At 32.2% G+C, this 25,978-nt stretch overlaps 1 protein-coding gene across 5 annotated transcripts in view; it reads left to right on the forward strand.

Annotated features, from left to right (window-relative positions):
* Positions 1-25,978, forward strand: part of LOC106883998 (protein CLEC16A) — a 109,900-nt gene that overhangs the window by 17,383 nt on the left and 66,539 nt on the right. Inside the window, exon 2 of one of the 5 annotated variants that reach the window (XM_052978452.1) lies at positions 13,906-13,980. The exons of the other annotated variants lie outside the window; for them this stretch is intronic. Within the exon in view, the coding sequence (XP_052834412.1) occupies positions 13,967-13,980 (14 nt within the window). The 5' untranslated portion in view covers positions 13,906-13,966. The remainder of the gene's footprint in view (positions 1-13,905; positions 13,981-25,978) is intronic. 5 annotated transcript variants of the gene reach the window in all.

Below are 25,978 nucleotides of genomic sequence, written 5' to 3' on the forward strand. Positions count from 1 at the left end.
CTGAGTTTAAATTCCGCCGAGGTCGACTTCGCCTTTCATCCTTTCAGGGTCAATAAAATAAGTACCAGTTATGCACTGGCATCGATATATTCGACTTAATCCGTTTGTCTGTCCTTGTTTGTCCCCTCTGTGTGTAGCCCCTTGTGGGTAGTAAAGAAATGACTCTGTAGCGGCTTGCTAGCTATTTTTTTCTGTTTTTAAGTGTATTTAACCAGTCTTCTAAGCTGTTTTGGCAGCTATTCTGCATTTTGATAGAAAGAGCTTTATGAGAAGAATCTTGTGGTGAAAACCTTATCAAAAAATATTAGCTGCAAAAAGGGTTGTGTGGCTTTAAATGATGAAAAAAGGTGATAATTTTAAGAAATCAAAATATTTTTGTCTTTTTAAGAGAAAAATGATATTTGAACTCAAATGAAAGAGTTCAAGACAAATATTTTGGAGAAAACTTCATCTAAAAATATGAAGCATAAAAGAAGCTACAATTTTTTTGCAGTTTCATATTTTTATGATTCTGCTTATGTATTAAAATATGTACATTTTAAAAACATATTTTAAAAAAATGCTCATTACAAAAACTAATTATTATTTAATTAGAATATAACATTATTTTATAATAAAAATTGTTTAAAAATATATTCATTTGTAGCAGATATGCTGCTATTAATCCTTTGTTATTTGTAGGTGCAAGCAAAATTTCTAAGTTGAACAAAATCTGTATTTAAAAAATATTTACAATATTTTCAATTCTAAAGGTAACTATAATTAATTATAATAAAAGATGTGTTGCCTGGTAAAAAATGTAGAACCAGAATCCTAGAATATTCTTAAGTATTGAACCTGGAAAAGTACAGAACAAGAAGGCAAAAAAAACAAACTTAAAATATTGCTGCTTAAGTTAGAATTTGTTAAGTAAATTTCTGAAATTGTTCATCAAATAGTGTGTGCACTGGGTTTTTTTTATAGTTTTTACTTTTTATTGCAATTTTTAAAACATTCAGGTTATCAATTTTGATTTTAAAATTTCTTTGTATTAAGCTAAAACATTTGTCTTATTTTTAGTATTATATATTTTGATTTTCTTGAAACTCATTATCCAAAAATTTATAGAATATATGTAGAATACATATAAATTTGTAGAATATATGTAATTCAAAGGAGTAAAAAATAGTAAATAAATAAGAAACAAAAGAATTAATTTGCATTTTCTATCAGTTTATAAATTTACATTATCAGATAACAAAGTATTTTCTATTCACAATTAGAAAAATGTTTGAAATAAATGAAAGCTAATGAACAAATTGAGTGCAAAATGTAGAAATGACTAGTTTATTTTTTAAAAATATAGGAGTTATAATTGTCAATTTTGCTTAAATTGCTATTATGTGAATTTTTAAATATATCAATTTGTAATATCAGATTTTTAATGTGTAAACTTGCAGGCAATTGGTCTTTTCAATAAATTTGAAATTAAATAGCTTCTTGAATATTTTAATTTAAACTTTTAAGTAAAAATAAAAGAATATTAAAGGGCATTTATTACTATTTTAGTTTTTTAAAATTCTAACTTCAGCAATATTTACCCTGTGAGTGTAAGCAAAAGCAGGGTATTGTAATCATTCATCTTTGTCTGTTTGTCTGCAAAGTTATTGGAAAACGGCTGAATGGATTTTCACCAAATTTGGCAGTAATATTCATTGGCTTCAAATGATGAAAATTTGGTTTATCTTCAAACATACATAAATACACACATAGATATGCAACTGTGTGTGTGCATGCATGTGTGTATATACAGTGATGGATTTGAGGGGTTCATTTATTTATGAATTAATTTCTTAATTCCACTGGAGTATAAATACCTATAATGGTGATAGTTAAAAAAAAATTTTTTTTTTTAAAATCGAACTTACAAATTTCCCGATAAGCAAGTGGTCATATTATTTATATCCTACAATGAACTACAGTACATTTGATTCACCTGCCATCATTGAAAGACATTGCTATGCAACATTTTCTAGAAGTATTTCATTATGTTCACTTTCTTTTTCATATGAATTGAACCTCGTCTGTGTGTGTATAGATATGGTGTACCTATGCACGTAGACACGTGTGGGTACATGCATACATGCATAAATACATACATAGATATGCGACTGTGTGTGTGTGTGTGTGTGTGTGTGTGTGTGTACAGTGATGGTTTTGAGGGTTTCCTTTATTTATGAGTTGATTTCTTAATCTCACTGTTTTTAGGCTTCTAATCCTCTGTTAATCAAACACTTATAAAGCTTAATTTAGTTCAATCAAAAAGCATGGGTAAGCAACGTATTGTAAGCTATACTATGATTTGCGAAAAAATTTCTCTGCACACAGGGTATGCATTGCCCCTCCAATGCCTTTTTTTCATTTAAGTTTTCTTTTCTTCTTCTTCTGTACATTCCCAGGCTTAATTACTGCTTGTTCTGTACTTTTCCAGGTTCAATACTTAGGAATATTCTAGGATTCTGCACCACATTTTTCATTCTAGTATTGTATGGTTCTTGACTAGGCTGAGACATGTATATTTGCTCTACTAGATCTGTGGAATGCCTACATGTCATAGCTTTGCTCATAAGGACTTTTTCCTTTATTTAAAATGATCAATTTAATGGTCTCATTTGATATTTTGCATTTGAAATTTCTGAAGTAAAATTTTAAAACACCTTCAGAGAAAGAATGGTGCAGTACAACTGGAAATTGTTTGGGTAGTTTGATTTGCAATCATGGTTTTGGGTTCACTCTTATTGTGCAGCACCTTGGGCAGGTGTCTTCTATTGCAATCTTGAGTTGATGAATTTTTTTGGGTGGGGTAAAATTTAGGAATCAGAAACTGTGCAGAAGATTGTCATGTGCGTGTTCGTGTGTGTATCAAAAAGAAATTATCAGTAATTAGGTGCATTGGTAAGAAAAAAAACAAACAAATATAGCCTTTTCAGCATTTTATCCTGCACTGACATTAAAAGTTGTTGGCCAGGTCTAAAAATTTTTCTCTATCTTATATCAATTTATACTTGGTGTTGTTACTACTCTGGATGGTTTACCTTCACTGTGGCTTGCAGGAACTTATAATAAGCATGTAGATGAAATACAGATGCAAACTTAAATTAAATGTGAGGGCATGTAGTTACACTATCTTATCTAAAACCTATCTAAACATTGGCAAAATGGGCCGTCTTATTTTTGGCAAACATTTCTTGTTTTTAATTATAATTGATAAAATCTTTTGCTTTCATTATAAATTTGGATTTGGCAGAATGAGCCTGATTAACAAATCATTGCTATTTGTGTCACACACACTCACTCTCTCTCACTCTCTCTATCTCTCTCTCTCTCTCTCAATCTCTCTCTCTCTCTCAATGCACATGACCCTAGATAGTATACTTTTAGTTTATCTAAACAATATATTTAATCACTGAGAATGTACAGTGATTCAACAGGTAGTCAAATGGGAAGAAGGGTCCTCAATTTGGCAGATAATTTTAGAGTCTTGGATAAAATACTTTGTGATATTGTTTTCAGCTATCTCTGCTCTAAGTTCAAATCCCATGGAGGTCAGCATTGCTGTTCACTCTCTTGGGGGTCAATAAATAAACTACTCATCCAGATTGGTGGAATTATAAGTGCATTGGATGAGGTGCTTTATGGTATGCGTTTCAGCTCTTTACATTCTGATAGCAACATTAGTGGGATGGAGAAGGAAAACTTTCTGCATGGGCAGTTGCTAGTCTTACATAAATCTTGTCCAGGCATTCACCTTGAAGACCTTTCCAGGTACATATTGCATGAAGCTTGACTTACCGAAGACTTCATACATGTATATCTGTCCTTGAGCCCACAATTTCTGATGGAATTGTTAGAGGCAGCATTGCTACATATAGAGAAGACCATTTTCCTGATCTCAACAGAACTGATGTTTTCATGAGAGAGGAAGACAAAGAATTGACTCCAGTACCAAGACTGATATTTTATTAACATAGAAAGGTTGAAAGGCAAAGCTTATATTGGTAGTATTTGAAATTAGAGTGCAGAATGTATACTGCAAGCTATTTTATCTGACACTTTAAAGACTATGCCAATTCAGTGCCTTATATGGTAGTGAATATGGATATATATTAGAGAATGTACTTCCTTTTACACAAAAATGACAGACAGTTATGGTTAGAAAGCTTTCATCATTGGGCTGCACAATCATGGCTGATCTGGGGCTGAATAACAACTGTAAATGCTTCCAGCTGAAGGTTGTCATGGTTTGAGTCCTTATTTGGAATTATTCCCTTTTAAGAATAGTCAGGAGACTTTGTCCTGCTCTTCCTAGTGCCAGTCACTTCGCAGAGTGTAATGGGTATACCAACATTAATGATGTTACCTTGTACCTTGAAAGACAGAAGGGGTCTTCACTACTCTGCACCATCTCCATCTATTCAGGACTCAAGTGACTAACAGATTAGGTAAGAGAGAGTGATTGGTGAAGATGAACTAGATAGAGGCGGGGGATAGAGTAATTAGGTGTTAGTGTGGAAGAAGAGTGAGAAATGAGAGAGACAGTGGCGGAGGAATAATGAGGTAGTAAAGGCTCTGTAATAAAAAAATTTTTTTAAATGCAATAATGGTATAGGGGAATGAGGAGGAGGAGAGAGAGAGAGATTGACAGACAGCAAGAACAAAATGGCATTACAACTCTCTCTCTCTCTCTAATAAGCATATGTATATACACATGAGTTTGTTTATATAATTAGTTTTATGATTTAATCACATTTGCAAATGTTCTGGTTTTGTTAGACATCCTCAAGATCAGTTTCATAATATTAATATTCCTGGAAATTATATGATGATGATGATAAAAAATATCTATTACATAAGCTTGAAGATAAATAGATGTCTTGAGAGTAATATGGAAACCTGCTTTAAAGGAAATAATACTTGCAAGCTAAATATTAGATATACTTAACTGAAAAGGAATAGTCAGCTATTGGCCAAAGTTTAAGCTCAGTTGCATGAAGTATTCAGTGCATACATATGAAAGGTTATTTCTTCAGTAAGAAATATATTATTTTAAATACTGAGTTCACCTGTACTCAAATGACATTGGAAACAAAGAATCTTGACACTCTCTCTATTAGGATCTGTTAAAACTTATGAGTGGAAGAAGGAGCATCCACTGTATGGGTTCAATAGGAGAGTAATGGTAGAGTATAGAGTTAGTGATTCAGGACAAGAAGTCTGCTAGTCCTTTACAGATAGATGAAATGCTGAAAGCATTGGTCTTAGTTTAATCAGTTTATGCAGAAAGATGTTAACTCTAGTGAATGATATAATAGAATCTTCTGTAGTCAGCTCCTTCAAAGTTAAGCTGAAGTGCTTTAAAGAACTAAAATTATAAGGGCTTCGAGTTAATAGATTTGATAGCTATAATGTTAGTGTAGGTATGAGTTTGTTGTATTGAGACACAACCATATTTGTTAGAATTCAAATTGTAGCAGGACATGATAAATATTCTAGTTTGCATTTGTTGGTCAAGAGAACTTATTTCAGGTTTCATGCATTTTGGTTCAGAGAACAGTGAGTAGGCTTGGTGTAGAGAAATGACTTTAGAAAGGAAAGTGCTATAAAAGCCAAGTTCAGCAACGAACTTGGTGAGAAATTTAGCCACAAGAACTTTGTCAGTTCTCTCTAGAAACTTTAAAGCAATCTAACTAGAAATAAACCTTTGAGTATGGTTTTATTCTAATGACCTAGTTCTCATTATTAAATATTTTGAAGGTATGTAGCAACAGGTTGAAAATAAATGTAATAGAAACAAATTTGCTAATTTGGACATGTAATACAAATTATGTGAAAAGTTACCCTAACTTTAAAATTTAAATTGTTCTGCTTGTTCCTTTGAATGTCAGTGATGTAAGTAAAATGGTTTCAGGTGGAAACCAAAGATTAGTTTGTCAAGAATTTATGGCAACATCTTGCCACATACAGTAGCAAAAATAATAATAATTTCAAATTTTGACTCAAGTCGGGCAATTTCAGAGAGGTGGGTTAGTTGATTACATTAACCTCAGTGTTCAACTGGTACTTCCTAGCATATGCACAAACCTCAAGTTTTATGAAAAGGAATAGTTGATTATATTAATTTCTGTGCATGCTTAGTATTTGTCATCTTTGACAAGATTTGAACCTAGAACATAAAGGGGTGTAGCCAAATACTGTAAGGCATTTTGTTGCTCTGATTCTGTCAATCCAATACCTTAATACTTTCTAATTTAGGCATCAGGAGTGGACTGAAATCTATTAAATCTAGTATTTATTTGACTTGTACTGTTATCAAATTCTAGAAAGGCAAAACAAGCACAAGACCACTTTTGTAGGGAATTGAATAAATTTTTATATTCTACAAGTAACTGGGACTTATTTTACCAAATCATGTTAGTTAAAAACTTTTGGCTCTGAAAAGATTTGATTTTAGAACTATGTAAACCAGAGACAGTGTAGCATCTGGGAAGTCTACTGAATGGGTAAACTGCATTGCTCATATGGTAATAAGGAATATTAATTTTGTTTTAGAGATTAGATGAAATTTGATAAAATGAAAATATTTCATTCAAAATGTTTTGAATATCTAAACATATGCAAACATTGTTTTATGTTTTGATGTTCCTTTTTTAATGCAGCTACTTTAACCCTTTAGCATTCAGATTACTCTGTCAAATGTAATGCTTTATTATTCACATTGTCTTTGATGTTTATTAAATATGACTTAACTGCTGTTAAATAAGAATAAAAAACTAATCAAAACCTATGATATAATGAAATGATATGGAAAGATTTGAGTGTATGACAAACATTAACTATATTCTACACAATTTTCTTGAGCAGTACTTTTTCTCCTCAGTAACGTTTATTGCTCTTGTGATACTTGTCCTGTTTTGCTTAAGCTTTAACCCTCAGAGGCTCAATAATGCATGCCAAAAGAAGAAGAAAAAGAAAAACTTTTTGATTATACTCACTTATATCTTTCTCTCCTTGCCATGTATTTCAACTTGGAGGAGAAAGGGAGGGTATTGCTAAAATTTGGGACCTCTATGATGATGAAAATGTAGGTTCATGTACTTGGGTAGTAGCTGTTATCAGTAATATTCAGACCACTCTCAGATTTTTAGTTATGTTCATTATCTTTGTGTTGATTCTGCAGCTGATTTATTTTGATTTTCTTGAAGTTTTCTGTTTTTTTCTTTTGTTTTGCACTTTGAGGAAAAAAAAATTTGAAACCAATCATAATTTCTCCATACATTTTACTTCATTTTCATTTGTAGATCAAAATAAGAGTTCTTGAAGTCTCTGGTACCTAAAGAAGACATAAATACTCTTAATTGTTGTATTGCATTTTACTTTGCAAGTGAAACCACTCCACAAAAATATTCTTAGTTTACCAAGCATTATGTTTAATTTTTATCTTCTACTTCTTTGTTAATAAGAGTGGAATAGATTTTCAATATTCAATATTTCTGTATGATTTATAGAAGAATGCCTTGTAGCAGGACATTCTTTTCTACAACTAATCACTTGAAATGCACCTTACATAGAGACCTAATACGTTAACTATAAACAAGATTTTAACTGATTATTTCACAAATGTAGTGCAATACCTTAATTCTCATCTACTGCATCTTGATCATTTATAATGAGAAATTTGCTGTATATGTTTAATATGTACAGGAGCTGAATGTAGAAGTGATACAACCATTTAGATATGGTATTGGGCTATCAGTCTATTGATCATATAGTTCTTATCAACTGATGAATCTTCTTGTGACCCTAGGCAAGATACTTAAACTTTCATGCTTCAAGAGAATGCTACCCATGATAGATTGGTGGCCTATCCATAAACAAAATGTATTTCTTATTTGCTTAATGCTATTAAAATCAGAGCTGCGTATGAGTTTTATGAGATCATGCAACTCATTGAAACACTTTTTCTTTTCCAATGATTAACAATTTGAATATTTGTCATTCAACTAATATAATGGTATAATAAGTGTTTTGAATTGATATTATATTTTGGATATTTAGATTATAAAATTTTGTATTTTTTTTTTATATCAAGGTTTGTTGTGTCATCTCTGCATTAAATTGAATATACTGACTAATAATCATATAGACACAAAATAGCTCTGATAAATAAAAATAGATTGAGGTGACAAATTAATGTATGGAGCCTAGTAGGCAGTAACCTCACTCAACCAAGACCACTCAACCATACATGAGACAGTATCTCTGAATGGCTTCAGTATATTATTTACTAGCTGAATAGCCCTTTGTTGCCAGGCAATTTTTACAATAGAATGTCATATATAAATTTTTGTTTACTCCATGTCAGACCATGCCTTCCCTGACAGATAGGCCTCTTGATCAGAACAGATTTGTACAATTTTTCACAAAAAAACTTTGTTGAGGATTTTTTCCTTTTTAAATTATTTATATGTCTGTTCGACCATTTCACATGGCTTTATTCATTAAAACTTATTAAAACTTCAGAAGTTCTTACAATTTTGGTCGTTTGTTTAATAAAAATTCCTCCTTATAATGATTTTTCTGCAATAAATAAATAACAAAATCAGATTTAATGTGGAAAATTATTTCCACATACAAAATTTGAAAATTTTGACGTAATATTAAAATTTCAGTTTGACAGCAACAGGGAAGACCCTACAAAAGTAGAGAGATACAGTTATAGGACATCATACACGCACTTACACTTACAAATGTACACACAAGTAATCACAAGTTTAAAATGGTGTATAGTAGACATGTATGTATGTATGTACATAGTATGTATATATGTGTGTCTGTGTGTGTGTTTCTTTGTGATGGACATCAGAAAATCCACCTACCCCATCTCTCCTTAAAGCTACATATTCCTCACACCCACCTTTCTTTCCATTCCTCAGCATTTTAAAAGTTATTTATGACAGCTGTATTAACATTACCATCCACTGCAACTCTGCTTACATAACACTGTTCTCCCCTTCCCTGATATCAGCTACACTCACTATGCTACCATATTTCCCTCACACTAACACTCTTTGCACCCTTATTTTATCAAATAATAGCCCAACCCCCTAGGTGGGGGGCATTATAGATTTTTATTGAAATCCAATTAGCCTATAATTGAATTGGATGTTAGTTTAACATGTATGCAAAGTTTCATCAAGATTAGTTCACTGGTGTAGGCAGCAAGATGGTAACAGACAGATTGACAGACAGAAATTGCCATTTATGTATATGATTGTAGCTTAACCTTAGAAGACCAGTATATTTTGAATAAAATGATTAGAGAGAATGTCTCATGCACTTTTTATTTAAAAAATGTTTTGTTGCTGGTTTTGGTAATTGAACTGACATTGACCATGTTTGAATAGTGTTTCTAAGGGTTTTTTGTCAACCCTATTAATCCCTTAAGTTATACCAAAATAAGTGAAGTAAACTTTTGACATAAAGGGATGCAACTTGATACAGCATTTTGCATCATTTATGCTCACTCTCGTTCTCTCTCTTTCTCTCTCTCTCTCTTTCTCTCTCTCTCTCTCTCTCTCTCTCCCCATACATACACACACTCTCTCTTTCACTTACTAATATTACAACAATCTTCCTCAGTTTCCATCTACCAAATTTCATTTACAATAAGTTGGTTAACCTGAGTGTACAGCAGAAAACACCTACCAAAGATGCTGCTCAAGGGAATTGAGCTTGGGGTTATATGGTTGCTAAAAATACTTTATCTTCACACAGCCATTCCTTATTTTTATCATTAATACTTGACAGTTAACACCAATTCATTTGGTGTCATTGTATTTTAACTTCAGCCATGAACTGCATTCATGGATGCGTTCTTAGAATTTCTCTTTTATGATATTCAAGATTATTTTTTTCTTTTATGTAGAATGGTCATTAATAATGCAGTAATTGATAATTATTACAGATAGGACATGATTAATAAAGTGTAGATACTATGGCTGTTCATAGTTTTATATTTTCATTTCTTGAAACCCAGGCTGCCAAACTAGGAGATAAATTGAATTCTTATTGTTAGATCTTATTCAGCAGATTAATGTTTAAAGGGGTTCTAGCGATGACCATCTCTTATTTCTTCAGGTGTTAAACTTCCAACATTACATTGTTCAATGTGTTTTTCCTTTTTAAAAGTAGTGTGTGATTTGAGGGAGTTTTGATTGATAATTTTAGCAGGTTGAGAGACAATATAGAGGCTCCTTCATTAACATGTAATAAGTTTTGCTTCTGAATGTTTTTAAACTTTGTAGTTTTCCTGAGACTGGTAGTGTGCAGTCTCATAAGACATAGAATACAATTTAAATTGAAAGGATATAATTTTTAGTTGCTGTTTACGCTGAAGTGTGTAAGTAACATGTTATAACATTCTTGTGAGGTGTAGGATGTGGGGACTGAACATTTGCAGGTGCTGAAGTGGATGAGTTTTAATATGTCTGTTAAGTATACAGTGTTAATTTGAATGAACAAGTGATTTGAGGAAGTATTTGGCCATCAAAGGCTGAGTGCTGTGTTCAAAGTTCATGAGAAGCAGTTGCAGTATATGACATGTAATGAGAATGGAAGATACATAATGGATTAAAAAAGTAAGGCAATGGCAGGCTAAGGAAGGTGCAATAAAAAGTTATTAATGTTAATTACTTTCATATGTTTGAAAATTATATAAAAGATGCATGTTTTATTGTAACTCATTCAGAAAACAATTTTAGTAACTAGTGCTACCTAGTAAATTGTTTGATGCATTATTTATTCAGTGTTTTTCTATTTATCTTTTATAACTTAGCTAGAGAAGCAAGGACCCTTATTTTTTTCTCAAGGCTTCTGAGACTAGTGTGATGAAGGAAGTTTCTCAACTCAAATACTAGTCCAAATACTCATAAGTAGCTCTACTAGCAATAGCTATGGGCTAGGTGGTAGTGTAAACATGAGTGACAGTCTACAATCCCCACATAAAAGCTGTCTCTTCAGTAGGCTCCCACACAGTTTCTGTCTATCAAATTTCACTCATAGGGCTTTGTTCAACATGATTCCATGATAGAAGATACTTGGCAAATGTGTTAGAAAATGATATCAAACAAGAAATTATAGTTGTGAAGCAATTGTTCTAAAATTCATGCCTGTTTATAACAATTGGATCTTTTACTAAAATGCTGTTCTAGCTTAATGATCTTCATTCTCGAGAATTTTGTCTACAAAATGCAGTATCATAAACTATTACCAAAATTGAGCTCCGGAAAAATATTCTGTAGAGCTGGGGGAAGATTATTAATGTCATATAGTAATGGGTTAAATGCTTAAAATTATTTTGTTCCTCTGTTTCTGAGTTCAAATGTTGATTTTGCACTTTATTTCTGAGATTGATTCATTTGCCTACACTTTCTGCTTCTAAATATGTGATCTGATACTAATTATGTATGAGATTGTCTTGCATATATATTTTCCCTTTTTTAATCCATGGAAAATTTTTAGAGCATTTTTCTTTTTTTTTTCCTGTTTTTATACATACATGTACATATGCATGCATCCATTCACATACACACATACAAATATAAAACACATTTTCAATTTTTATTCATATATTCATGCACACACATCTGTTAGCAAATGGAAAGAATCTGTCACAAGGTATGTACACTCCCAGCAGCTGAATTTTATGTAGTGGTAAGCATTTTAAAGAGCAAACTGAGATTGTAAAACAGTTTACACTCATGATTGAAGCAATTTCACTTATTTACTGCTTATTACCTTTCAAAAAAGGCATGAACACCACTAAATCTCCCTTATAAATGATTGTTAAAGACTGTCTTTGCTGCATTTGTGCTACATTCCTAATAGTGACACCTATTCTCTTGACTCTAACTGCAGCTAGTTTCTATACAGTAAAATTTGATAATTTTTTCTGACTGAATATTAAGAAATTACTAGTGGTTTCTATTAGCTCAGAGACAGCTAAGTGGGCTACTGATATTCTTCTTCTATGTATGTCTCTCTACATCCCTAACAAGAAAACACAATCCTTTCAATGGTTCAGTCATAGCTGCAATGAAGTTGAAGGGGTAAAGCCCATTTTATTAACTCTTGTGTCCTTTTATTTTGGTTTTTGCTTTCCTTGCTCTTTCTTTTATGTCTAAATGACCTCCTCCAGTTGCTTCTAATGGCACAATCCTATGTGAATGATGATACCCTTAACCTCCTATATACATAGAAATCTTACTTAAGATATGAACTGTTTTCATGATTAAAGTTTTTAAAAATATTCCTTAATAAGGACATGACAACGTAATCTCCTTTAACAGTACAAAGCACAATCACTCTACATATCTATATCTTCTCTATGCTGAACAAAAACTAAAATCCTAAAGATCCTAGTATCATGATGGCAACCTCAAAATACAATATTACTAAAACTACATCCTAAAGATAAGGTTTCCTTTTCAGTCCTGATCAGTTGGTGACCCTCTATAAACTTTAGTGCACCTTACACAGGAGTACTGCTCACACACATTTAAAATAGTTTTGCTGATATGCATTTCTTCAACAATATTAAAAAAGCTTGCTTTCATCATTCTAGGTTCTGTTAAGTACCAGTAGAGTCTTAGAGTTAATTTAATTGACTAAAGCCTAATTCTACAATTTTATCAGCTTTTGTCAATGTAAGAAATACTATTGTTGTATGAAATTAGAATATCAGACCAGATGCTACTTTAGAGTTCAGAGTTCAATTTTTTGAATTGATAAAATAAATTCTAACTTTGATTCAATTATTTGTACATCCATCCTTTCAAAAATTGACCGTGTGCTTAGTCAAATGAAATATTTATTTATATACATATATTTTTAGCACTTGTTATTTATGATTATATCCTTTTCTCTAATTCTACTCTGCTTTTTTTCTAAACAAAACAAATTTTTTTTATAACTGAACTCAGTGTTTATACTGAGTTTCTTGTAATTTTATACAACCTCAGTTTAGTTTATTTTAGTATTTTAAAAGCCAGTTTTCAAATATAATTATTTCTTAGTATAAATAACTGAATCAAAGAAGCTAATTAAACTGAACATTTTAAATAATAGTACAAATTTGGTTGTTGGCAGAATATATTTTGATACTAGTTTCATTTCAGTGGTTTGTATCCTAGCAGAATACAATAATTCTAACAGAAATATCTCCTCAGTGGCTCAATCCACCTAGTTGTAAATAGGTTCTACAAAGTACTGTCTGTTATAGTTAGGTGTATTGGGCCATTGAGAAATAACTTAATTTTTAATTAGATACTTATAGGAGCATTGTATAATTTGACAAATGTTTTGTTGGAACTTGAAGTACCAATTATAATTTCTATGCATATAGCTTGATGAGGGATATATTCTATCGAGCTTAACTTGTGCTGGATAGACTACATGCCAATGAAGTCTTCAGTGAACAGTTTTGTGGTTTTAATGGGGTTGCCATAGTCGCTACCACTATTACCACCACCTTATTTAACTACTCATTTATATATCTTGCTCAGCTATAGTGTGGATAAATTGACTCCTTGTTTCTGAATGACAGCTCAACCTGTCAATATTTCTCTTGATTTTTAAGATGATTGTTTTATTTTAATTTTCATCATTTATGGTATAATAATGGTATATTTTTTCAAAGCTCTTATTCACCTAAACAATATGTCTATGAAGAGGCAGACTTATAAACTTTAAAAATTTTCAATTCATGAAAATATTGGTTATATTTCATTTATTTATTTTCTAATTTTAATCACCTGAATTGAAAAATAACGCTTTTCCAAACTTCAGTTTTTTCTGTTTTCCTTATAGAATGAGCAGAGATACAATGACAGAAAAATTTGGGGAGTATCTTTGACGTCATTGCAGCAACATGAAGGGTATAAAGTAAGGCCCTTTTCCTCCTGACCTCATCGTCTGTGATTTGCACTTCATTATCACAACCTATAATAAATAATTTCCTCTTCTTAGCCCTTATCCTGGAAACTATACTAGGATATATTTGCTTTTTAACAGATAAAATTCTTCTCTTCAATTAATTCTTTCAAACTGAGCTGCAACTTCTCTCTTTAACTTCTTCCTAGATTTCTAAATCATCTCAGTTATTAATTAATTCATGAATTGGTCATGATCAAGTGAATATCTTTGATTTAGTTATATATACATGCATGTGAAATTTTCTTTTAAAGATTTAGTCTACTTTAGAAGGAAGATACATTTTCATTGTCATCGTTTCATGTCCAAATGAAATTTACTTAAATTCTTAAATTCTGCAAAAAAGAAGAAAAAAGAAAGAAAAAATGGGAAAAAAAAAAATGCAATTATGCACAATTTTAATTAAGTGTATTGTAAGTAATAATATTGAGGATGGTAATGGAAATGTAATTTTTTAAAATAATAATTTTGAATGTAAAAACAAAAAGTAAATATTGACTAAGATTGAAATCATTTGATGGATATTGATAAAAGTATTGTTTAGCTAAAAAGATAGAGGAGTGCAGCTTCAGTTTCAATATAGAAATAGTCTTGAGATGTTCCACTACATGTGGCAAGGGAGATTAAATGATTACTTCTGTAAATGAGGATAATCAAAGTTACTGCCATTCTCCTAATCTCATAGACCTTAAATCATCTAACTAATATGCTTAACTATCCTTATTGTTCTTAAATACTTATTTCAATCTGGTTTTCTAATATCTTCTGAGAAAGGCTATTCTCTTAGTTTCTCTAATCAAAAGCTTTATAGACATTTCTTTTGATGGATTCTCCTCATTCAAGATGTTTTAATCTTTTTCGCCCTTAATTTTAAAGGCTTCTAAAATGTTTTGCTTTTTAAAAATCTTTTTATTAAATCTTTTTTAATAATCCATAGATGTGTAGTTGTTGTTGTTTTTCTTCAGCCTGCTGCTAATTATGGCTTGGGCTTTATTTTATTTTAATTATAGAGAATTGTTTGTTTTATTTTATTGGATTTTTTTCCTCTGCATCTAATAAATATTTTTACTCACTGTAGATTTAGCTTGGAAATTTATTACTGTTGTGAGCTTACAGTAATGTATTATTGTTTTAAAGTTTTAGTGATTTGATTTTTGTAAATTTACTAAAGATTCTTTCAAAATATCACTTTAGACACATTAGGACAACTTCTACTTTTGATGAGGATGAAATTTGCTTTAAGAGTTATTAATGATTTTGTTTCGAAATAGATTTGATTCCAGAACTATTGACATCTATTCAATTAGATACTTAATTATACACATGTATTAAATGGTACACTGATCAAATGTTAAACATCTAATCAGTGTTTGATTAAAAATCCACATCAATAATTCAAACACTGTTATATTTCCTCAGTCTCTATCTGACTGACAACTAGCTGTAAAATCTGCTGCAGCAATTTATGCAGGCATTGAAAAATGAATGAAAAAGATAGGAAGAAAACATATCTTGTCAGGCTCTGTTGATGCCGAAAACATCAGTTTGTCCAATGTTCATTCAAAATAAATTAAGGTAATATTGTGTTAAACTTTGTTCAGGTGTGATTTGCAAACGCATAACTGAATAGCCTTAACTGCTTTCAGTAAAATATCAAAGCAGCAAATAATGTCTGGCATTAAAGTTGTTTGAAGTAAAAAAGAATTCATACAGAAAATTAAACAAAAGCAACCTTAAACAATATGGTATCTCATTTCATTGTAGCATTAGTCTTGAGGTCAACAATTCATGTCCCACAAGCAGTGCTGTATTGTCAGTGTCTGATTCTCGAAACTCTTTCTAGGCGTATTCCACCTAGTTGCAAATAGATGCCATGATTTGGTACAAGTTAAGCTGTTAACAGCATGTTTTTTTTTGTGTTAGCTTACAAAAATGAAGATATGTCCATTCATAAAGTATAGCTTGAAGTGGAATGGGTTCACGAGATAGCTTACTATAGCAATATAAATATACCTTATGAAGATAGTTCTGCAAAAATTAATCATATGACTTGATGCATTATGGAACTCACAAAACATTTATTGTAAGCTGCATACAATCCAGCTTTTTATTATTATCTTTTAAATTTCATTTCTTTTTTCTGCTCATGCTATTTAAGTAGACTTTTAGTTTATGCTTTTTCATTGAATTCTGAAATGTATGAAAACTGTATTTATTTTGGGATGTTTGAAACTTAGATATTTGTCAACAAAAAAAAAAAAAAAAAAAAAAAAAAAAAAAAATAATAAAGAAAAAAGCCATTAGTTTTACAGAAACATAAACTTTAATCTTAATTCAACAAAGCCCATGATAATTCTCAGTAATGTATTTTAAAGCTATTTCATTCAATTGTTTCTTGTCATAGATTTCTGCTACAGTCAATGTTAAACTCTATAATGTTTAAGAATTGGAAAAATCTTAATGTTATCACTATCATTTCTTTAAACCTTTTTTTTTATTTATCTATTTGCATGTTTGCTACCCTATAATAATAATAATAATTGTTTGAGTAGTCATAACAACTCTAACTTCTTGCTAGATGTCCTACATTATAACCATCACTTTTATTATTAAATGCCAATTGCCAACATTTTCAAATATTTGCATGTTGATAATTTTTTTATGTATAACTTGTATAATTCATAGGTTTTCATTTTCTTTATAGAAAGTTTTTTTTCGTATATTAACTTGATCTTTCCAATTAGTATTATATGTACCTTAAATGCAAGCATGCGCATACACATATACACGTGCACACACACACACACACAGGTGTATACAGACATAGCTGTTCTTAAGGAGTTTGCTTACCAAATACTATGTTTGACATTCAAACCTATAGCACAGCATCTTGGGCATGTATCTTTTACTATCCTTTGAGAGTGAATGTAGTAAACAGAAACTGAAAGAATCTATATGTGTGTGTGTGTGTGTGTGTGTGTGTGTGTTTCTATTTGCATGTCTCTGAATATCACAAGCTACAAGTGGTGATCATATAATTTCTCTTCTCAAAAAGTTATCTGCTAGCTTTGTCCCTCCAAAGACATGTAAGGTAAAACATCGCTTACTTGGAAAACAACGATGGGTTAGTGACAGGAAGGGTATCTAGTTGTAAAACAATGCCTCTGCAGAATGTTCATCTAACTCTTGCTTGCATGGAAAAACAGGCATAAAACAAGAGCGAATACACACATGCACAAACACACACCATTTTTAAAACAATTGAGCAGATTTATTTTTTACCTTACTGTTTCTGTTGACAGTTTCTTAAAATATCAATGCCTAGTTGTTGATGGTATATATATGTCAGTGAACAGGTTGCGGTCTCAAAGCAATGAAAATATTTTGACAAATTAAATTTAAATGTTGAAGTGAATCTAACGGTCTTTGTGTGTTATTTTAAATGGCTTATAAACACCTTCCACGCTGCAATTGTTTTCGTTCCAGCACACGATCTCAAATCAGGTCACTTGCTATGCAAGTACATCTCCGTAACTATATATATATATATATATATATATATATATATATATATATATATATATATATATATATATATATATCCTGTTAACTTTTACAGGTATATATATTTCGTATTTTATAAAACTATAAATATAGTCAATACATTCTAGAATGAGTTATATTCTTTCTAATTTTCGAAGTTCAACTGATTTAATCATCTCTTGATAAAAATTTAAGCAACTAAGTTAAACTGAATTTAGCTATTTGAAACTGGCAGTTTGCTGTGCTTGGAAAGATACATCATGCTAAGTAAAAGTGTGGTTGTTCTTGCATACAGGCTCACCCCCACTGCAACCCTCTATAGCTCAGCATCCCTAATCTTGCAGATTTGTAGGTGCTGGTGCCACATAAAAAGCACCTGTACTGGTGCTGTACACTCTCTAAAATGGTTGGCATAAGGAAGGGAATCCAGCCATAGAAACCATGCCAAAACAGGAGTCCAAACAGCCCTGTCAAACTGTCCAACCCATGAAAAACAGATGTTAAATGATGATGTATAGTGCAGAAATAAGGTATTTTCTAGATTAGTATCTTAATTGTTTTATTTTGCCCTGATTTGTTGCAGAAAATTTTATCTTTTATGATGACTGCTTAATAGGGAAGGCATCAGTTTTCAGGATTTAAAATTGGAATAGTTTTGCAATTAAGTGTCTGAAATACTGACATTTGAACTTTTATAATGAATAAAATGAGCATTGTCTTGTAGACAACCTAGAGTGAAGATCAGTGGAGAAAATTCATCAATAGCCTATGCTCCATTGGAAGCAAAGGGCTTAAGTAAGTAGATAAGAATTTGGGAGCATGTAGTAAAACAGCTCTTTCATTAAGAAGCTGATGTTTGGAATATATGTTTTCTTGCGTAAAATTATGATGGACTGTTTTAATTTAAATAGGAACACTTTAAAATGGAATGTTACATGTTATGTAACCAGAGGCACTCAGGTGGGTCGGTATTGAAACAGTTAAATGTCCTCTTATATTTGTATGGCTTAATAAACTCCACTTTATGCCATTTCATCAGTACATCTTTGGTTTTATGCTTATTCTTGATTTTAAAATTTAATTATGCTTTAAATATGTTTGAACTTATTCCCTTCATATTAACTATGCATTTCCTATTATCTCTGTATTCTCTTTTACAAATTTACTCTAACTCAATTTGCTTTCATTTAATATTTTTGTTGCTCAGTTTTGCTGCAACTAAATACAAAATTGTTTTAAAGCTGTTTAACTATGGAGATATAAAAAAAGTAAAACATGTCTGTGAGATTGAATCGAAAAAGTCATAACTTAGAGCAGATGGTTCCTTATGGTTTTCCCTGTAGCTTAAAAATGAACCAGCCCCAAAATATTTGGATTTTAAGCAAGTCACTCTAGCGATGGTTAATGTCAAGCATGTTGTATGACAGACAATATGACAAATAGAAGGCTATATCATTTTCTCATATAATTAAAAAATGAGAGAAAGACAGGTTATGTACACATCCTTTGTAAGTCTTCTAAGGCTGTTCAGATTAATGCAAATGATCAATTTGAGATGTTGCAAGTTGATGTCTGCAGGAAAAATGTGGATAGGAAAGGAATTCTAGAGGATTGATGTTTTGATAAGAAAGGATTGGCAATAGGGGTTAGTGTGGGGCTTGAATAGTAAACCACAAAACAAGTGATGCACAGTAGACAGATGGGTGGGCTTATGTGGAGGCAGTTTACAGTGAGCTTCCTCTGAAGAGCAGAGATTATTAAAGTTGTTACAAATAGTGGGAAGATATCTGTGGGCTCTGGATGTTAAAATGTGTTGGTGAATAAGTCTTTGTCATTAAGCTAAATGGCTTTCCATTGAATGCAGTTGAAGGTGTGTGTGTGTGTGTGTGTAGAAATAGAGGTTGGGAACAACATTCCATTGTAGATTTCATTTGAATTTTAAGAGTCACCAGCTGTTTTGGGATTGAAATATTTTCTGACTCTGGAGAGGAAGTCTAGTATTTAGAACATAATTTTTGCTATGTTATGGATGTAAAACCATCAGTTTTTGTGATGCTAAGCAATCTGTAGCAGTTTTGAGGGCCTGCACAAAACTGTCACAAGGGAGGACATTTAGGAGGGTACAATGGATTGTAGTTTGCTGGTCTGAAGTGAATACTAAAATTGTTTTGTGATGCATGAGAGGAATATGGTGTAGCATGCTGTAATGTCTGCAGTGTTAGGAAAGTTTTTAGCTTCAAAATTATTTTTATGCCCACATTTCTATGTTATGCTTGGATGGAATAGGTTTTATAAAGCAAATTCTCTTAGATGTCGTTCTTGTTAACTTACATTTGTAATTGGCTCAAGTGTTTTACCTAGAACATGGATGTAATTAAATCATTTCAAATAATTCTTTACTATCATAAATTAAGATAGTTTTGCAAAAATTTCGATTAGCTTTTGTAAGCCCAGTCTTACATGTTAGCTTTCATATTATGATTAATTTCTCTCATCAGCTATAAATCGACATTGTAAAAATAATGCAATGTTCCATTTTATTGGACTGTTTTACTTTCCTTTAAGGTGTCATACTAAAGATTAAAAGAGTGATCTTCTATTGGATTTTCATGCTATAGTTGGTGGGTTTCTATTGTTTTGTTTTTATTAACCATTGTTAGGCTGTTATTTATGTCATCACCTATATTTTTCTTCCACATAAATTGATTTATCAATGTCGCTCAATCAAGCTATTGGAAAAAATAATATGCATGTATATATGTGTGCATATAATATATATATATAAATAGATATGTATATTTGTGTATAAGAATGTATAAATATTTATATGTATATACATAATATATGTGTGTGTATACGTACATAGATATGTGTGTCTATATATATAAAACAAAGATATTTTATTCCACATGGGTAGAAATATAGGAAAAATAGAAGTTGAAAATGCACTGAGAATAGTTAAAATATTTGAAGCTTTAACTGGTTTCACAGTTTACACTGATTTTTAAAAAGTTCAAATAGAAAGACATGGTTTATGTCGCAGCTGTCTTGCTTCTCGCTAGTGTTTGAAGTTTTTCCTGTTTCTATAGGGAGTTCATGGCTCAAATTAGTATATGTTTTGAATAGGATTTGATTGGTAAAGGATAGTCACATGATTGTTCTTAGAAACTTTTGTAGGTTCCCTGCTGAAACACTTGACAGAAAACATTCAGAGCATTGATTGTTTAGACTTGTACAGTCAACCATGTCAGCCTTAACATTCCACGCCAAATATCATTTGATACTAATACATGGCCATAGCGGGGAAAACACACAAAAATTTCTAAGACCAGTCATGTGACAATCTTCTACCAATCAAATCCTATTCAAAACGTATACTAATTTGAGCTATGAACTCCCTATAAAAACGGCAAACTTCAAACACGAGTCAGAAGCAAGACAGTTCCGACATAAGCCACATCTTTCTATTTGAACTTTTTGAAAATAAGTGTATACTGTGAAACCGGTTAAAGCTTCAAATACTTTAACTATTCTCAGTGCATTTTCAACTTCTATTTTACCTCCCTCCCTCCCCCCTCTCTCTCTCATCACCATTTGATGTCCGTGTTCCATGCTAGCATGGATGGGACGCTACCACAAAAGCTGGCCGGGCCGAAGCCTGCACCAGACTTCTGTGACTGTTTTAACAGGATTTTTACAGTTGGATGCCCTTCCTAATACCAATCACTCAGCAGAGTGGACTTAGTGCTTTTTATGACACAAGCGCAGGTGAGGTGCGTAGTGCTTTTTACATGGCACAAGCACAGGCGAGGTCAATTTTGGCAATGGATGTCCTTCTAAAACCAACTACTTTTACAGTGTGGATTAGGTGCTTTTAAGTGGCACCTGTACTGACAGGGTCACCAAGTACTTGCAAGAAAAAAACTTTTAAGAGGGGAGGAGGCAAATATATATGTATATGTGTGTATATATGTACGTATATATGTATATGTGTTGATATATATGTATAAAAAAATATATACACACACACACACACACACACAAGCATAAATATGTGTGTACGGATTGTGAATGGTGTGTGCACAGAACTGCATTCATTTTTCAGATAGAATAACTTTCCTCCTTCTGGCCATATATTGATTGACTGTTTACCTGCACCTTGTGATGCGTTTGGCTTAACAGTTAATAGTAGAAAGACTTGTAATTATCAACCTGTCTCTAGGAAACAATATCTACCTACATCAAGGGTGTGCAGTTAAAGGTTATGGATAAGTTTGTATACTTTGGTAGGGTGTTCTCTCAGCTCAGTACCCTGGATGAAGAAATCAACCACTGAATTTCAGAAGCTGCTGCTGCTTATAGAAAAGAGACTCTGGTTTGATTTGGATATTGAAATCTGCACAAAATTTGAAGTGTATGTGCTGTGCATGCATGCTTACAATATTGACATATGGATGTGAGATGTGGACAACATATAGGAGATGCCTTCAGTGTCTATAACATTTTCACCAGTTGTACTGTGCTACATAATGAAAATCACTTGGAAATCATTTGTACCAGGTACAAGAATAATACAGCAATCTCATTTGTCAAGTTTGTGTGTGTGGAGTTGGGGTGGGTGTCTATGATATTGAATCAATGATTTAGAAAGTTTGGTCACATAGTATGCTTGGAGAATAGTTAATTCCTAAACCAGGTTCTGAATGGTGAGTTCAATTGGCAAAAGCACCTACAATGCAGGTCAAGTAAGAGATATAAAAGATTGTTTGAAAAATGCACTAAATATGGTGGTGCTCAAGTGCAACTGCAACCACATGGCTTAAAAATTACTAAAGAATAACAAACTAAGCATTGACATCAACACTTGGTAAGGTCATGAACCAAACAGACATTTTTATTGGAGATGCCTGATTGTTGATGGTGTTGCAGAGTTTGAGATCAAGCTCATAGCTGATGCTCAATTGAAATGTGCTGCAAAACATGGAAGCTGTTGTGCCACTCACAGAATGGGGCTCTAGACAGTACTTACAGTGCAAAATTTGTTTGTGATCAAGACTTTTCAAAAGCAAGACTGCTTAAGCATGGCTGGAGTCCTGTTGCTCTTGATGCTAAAAAGCAATATTATACTCTAGCTGAGTTTCCGTGTGGCCTGTGTAGCAAAGTTGTTGATTTGAGGGTGGTTGAAAATGATCATCATTGTTTTAATGTACACTTTTTCACGTTTGCTTGGGTTGGGCATAGTTTGTTGAGGTAGGTTTTCTACATCCAGTTGTCTTCTTACTGTCAACACATGCACGTGTATGTGTGTGTATGTATGTATGTATATTCATATATTATACATACACACATATATAGGCATCTACACAATGTCTGTTAATGAAATTCACTCACAATTCATTGGTCAGCGCATACATAACAGTAGCAGTCATATATTTATTTGTATTACCGCGCACACACACACACACACACACACACACACACACTGTGAAAAGGGTGGATGTTGTCTCACAAGCAGTTGTGCAGGCAAAAGTGTTAGCAAATGTGGTCGGATTGACCTGAAAATTTGCACACCTATGTTAAAAGTGCTAGAGAGTTTGCATAGCAACTTTGAGTTTGCTCAATTGAAAGGAGTGGCATCTAGGGCAAAATTCCTCATCTTTAAAATGTGGCCCGAGTACATCTGAATGAAATCAGGTTATGATACTAGTATATATATATATATATATATATATATATATATATGCTTTACGGTTGCCAATTCATTTGGCTTATTGCATAAAATAAATTTCTTAAGCCTACTGGTTCTAAACAGTTTCTAAATATTGCTTTTCAAGTTGTCATTCAATTTTCACCTAGATTTAAATTCTTTCATACTTCCAGTCATTACTTTGTTTCTTCATTTACTTTTTGTATTAGGCTGAGTAAAAAGTAAGCAATGTTTTGAAACATGAAATTCATTACAATATATTTCAACAATGCAGAAATTCTATTTATCAAAGTAAGTACCATTACAGTCAACACATTTTTGCCGCCGAGTTACAAGTTTGTTTATTCTGGTAATATAAAAATCTGGATTTCTCTAGCTAATAAACTCTTTGAACACACTTTTAGCATCGGTTTGATTTTTGAACTCCTTTTCTCACAGGAAAACATCAAGGTATTTGAATAAGTGGTAGTTGGTAGGAGAAAGGTCTGGGGAATAAGCTGGGTGGGGAAGAACTTTGTAGCCGAGTTCCCTCAACTTCTGGAGCATCATTAGTGAAATGTGTAGTTGAGCATTGTCATGAAGAATGATTTACCCACTTCTGTTGACCAGTCTGGGACAGGAGTAGCAGGTTTTCATTCATTTTGGCAATTTCATGGTAATATGTTTCTGCAGTAATGGTTTTTCTGGCTTTTGAGAAGTTAAAGTGGATGAGTCCAGCAGTACACCACCAAACAGTCATCATAACCTTCTTTCTGAAGAGCTCAGGTTAAGGGAAGGTTTTCGGTGCTTCATTTTGGTTCAACCACTGTGAAGAACATTTTTTTTACTGTTGTACAGAATCCACTTTTTATCGCAAGTTACAATACAGTTGAAAAATGGATTGGTCTGGTTACGGAGAAGAAGCGACGAGAAAATTTCATATCTGCACATTTTCTGATTTTCATTCAAATTGTGTGCTACCCATTTGTCAAGCTATTTTGATTTTCCAATCACATGCAAATGGTTGCAGGCAGTTTTCTGGCTATCTTGAATTTCTTTTGCCAGTTCTCGAGTGGTTTTATGTGAATTTTTCTCAGTGACGGTTTTTAATTGACTGTCATTGATGACAGACAGGCATCCATTATACTCACAATCTTCAAGGCTCAGGTCTCCACTGCGAAATCTTTTAAACCATTTTTGCGCTGACCACTCACTGGTCATTTCCTCACCAAACATTTTGTTGATATTGCGAGCAGTTTCAGCTACTTTACATCCTATTTTGAAGTTGAGTAGCAAAATTGCTTGAATATCGTGCTTTGATGGTTCTATTTCAGATGACTGTAACAATGGTGAAAAAAATATCAATGTTAATTTATTGATGCATTTGGGCAAGTCTGTCTGTATTATCAGACAATTGCAAAAAAATGTTTAAAAAAATTCAGAACTCTGCAAAAATCTGTACAAATTCTTCATGGTTCAAAACATTACTTTTTACTGAGTGTGTATCATTCCTTTTCTCTATGAAGTGTTATATCCTGTTCTACAGATATTAAGTCGTACATTTAGTTATGTACTTGTTTACACCCTCTTTTTAAGACACACATCAGCATCATCATCATCATAGCGCATTTCTTGCAGTACACATATATTTTAATATATATGTATAACATATAATCATTTGGTAAACTCAGTTGAGAATGTTAAAAATGTTCCTGTTGATCAGTAGAGTTCGGCTGTTTTATCATTAATCTTTTAAATTATTTTACATTTAATTTATAGTTATCTTTTAGTTTACATACATACTACTTAATCATTTGTTTGTTGCTAGTCATTGTTGCTATTAGAAATAGTTATATTCACTTTTACTTTATTCTTTACTATCTTACATAGCTATAATGGCATGAAACCAGATGCAGTTGTTTTAGTCCCAACTATCTCAGATTAAACCATTTGTCAAACAAATACAATTTAATTATTTCATGTTTGTCTTGCACAGAATGATGTACATAGCTCTAAATTTTGTGTGTGGCTCTGTGCGCGCACACACACACACACACACACACACACACACACACACACACACACACACACACACACACACACACACACACACACACACACACACACACACACACACACACACAGATATCAATGAATATTTATTTCTTTATTGCCCACAGGATGCTAAACATAGGGGGGACAAAGGAATTAATTTGATTACATCGACCCCAGTGCATAACTGGTACTTATTTAATTGAGCCTGAAAGGATGAAAGGCAAAGTTGACCTTGGTGGAATTTGAACTCAGAACATAACGGCAGACAAAATACCATTAAGAATTTTGCCTGGTGTGCTAACGATTCTGCCAGCTGGCCGTCCTGATATCAAATATTGAATATAAAAAGAATATTCAATAATAATTTAATGGAATTAATATTTTAAAGTTTATGCTAAAAAGATAATTTTAGTACCATTTAAAACTAACTTGGTTTGATAAGATTACTTTAAATAATATAATATACTTCATACCTATTTGTTTATAGATATCCATACACCGATTATTTTAAATGATATAATATACTTTATACCTTTTTGTTTATAGATGTCCATACACTGATTTTCTGATCTTTTGGAAGGTTATCTTTATAGAAATGTAAGAGAAAGGAAGGCAGCACTCATGACCTTTTGCAGGGCAAGAAACTGTTGGGGGGGGGGGGGGGAA

Source organism: Octopus bimaculoides, chromosome 2 (genome assembly GCF_001194135.2).
Source record: "Octopus bimaculoides isolate UCB-OBI-ISO-001 chromosome 2, ASM119413v2, whole genome shotgun sequence".
Taxonomy (NCBI): domain Eukaryota; kingdom Metazoa; phylum Mollusca; class Cephalopoda; order Octopoda; family Octopodidae; genus Octopus; species Octopus bimaculoides.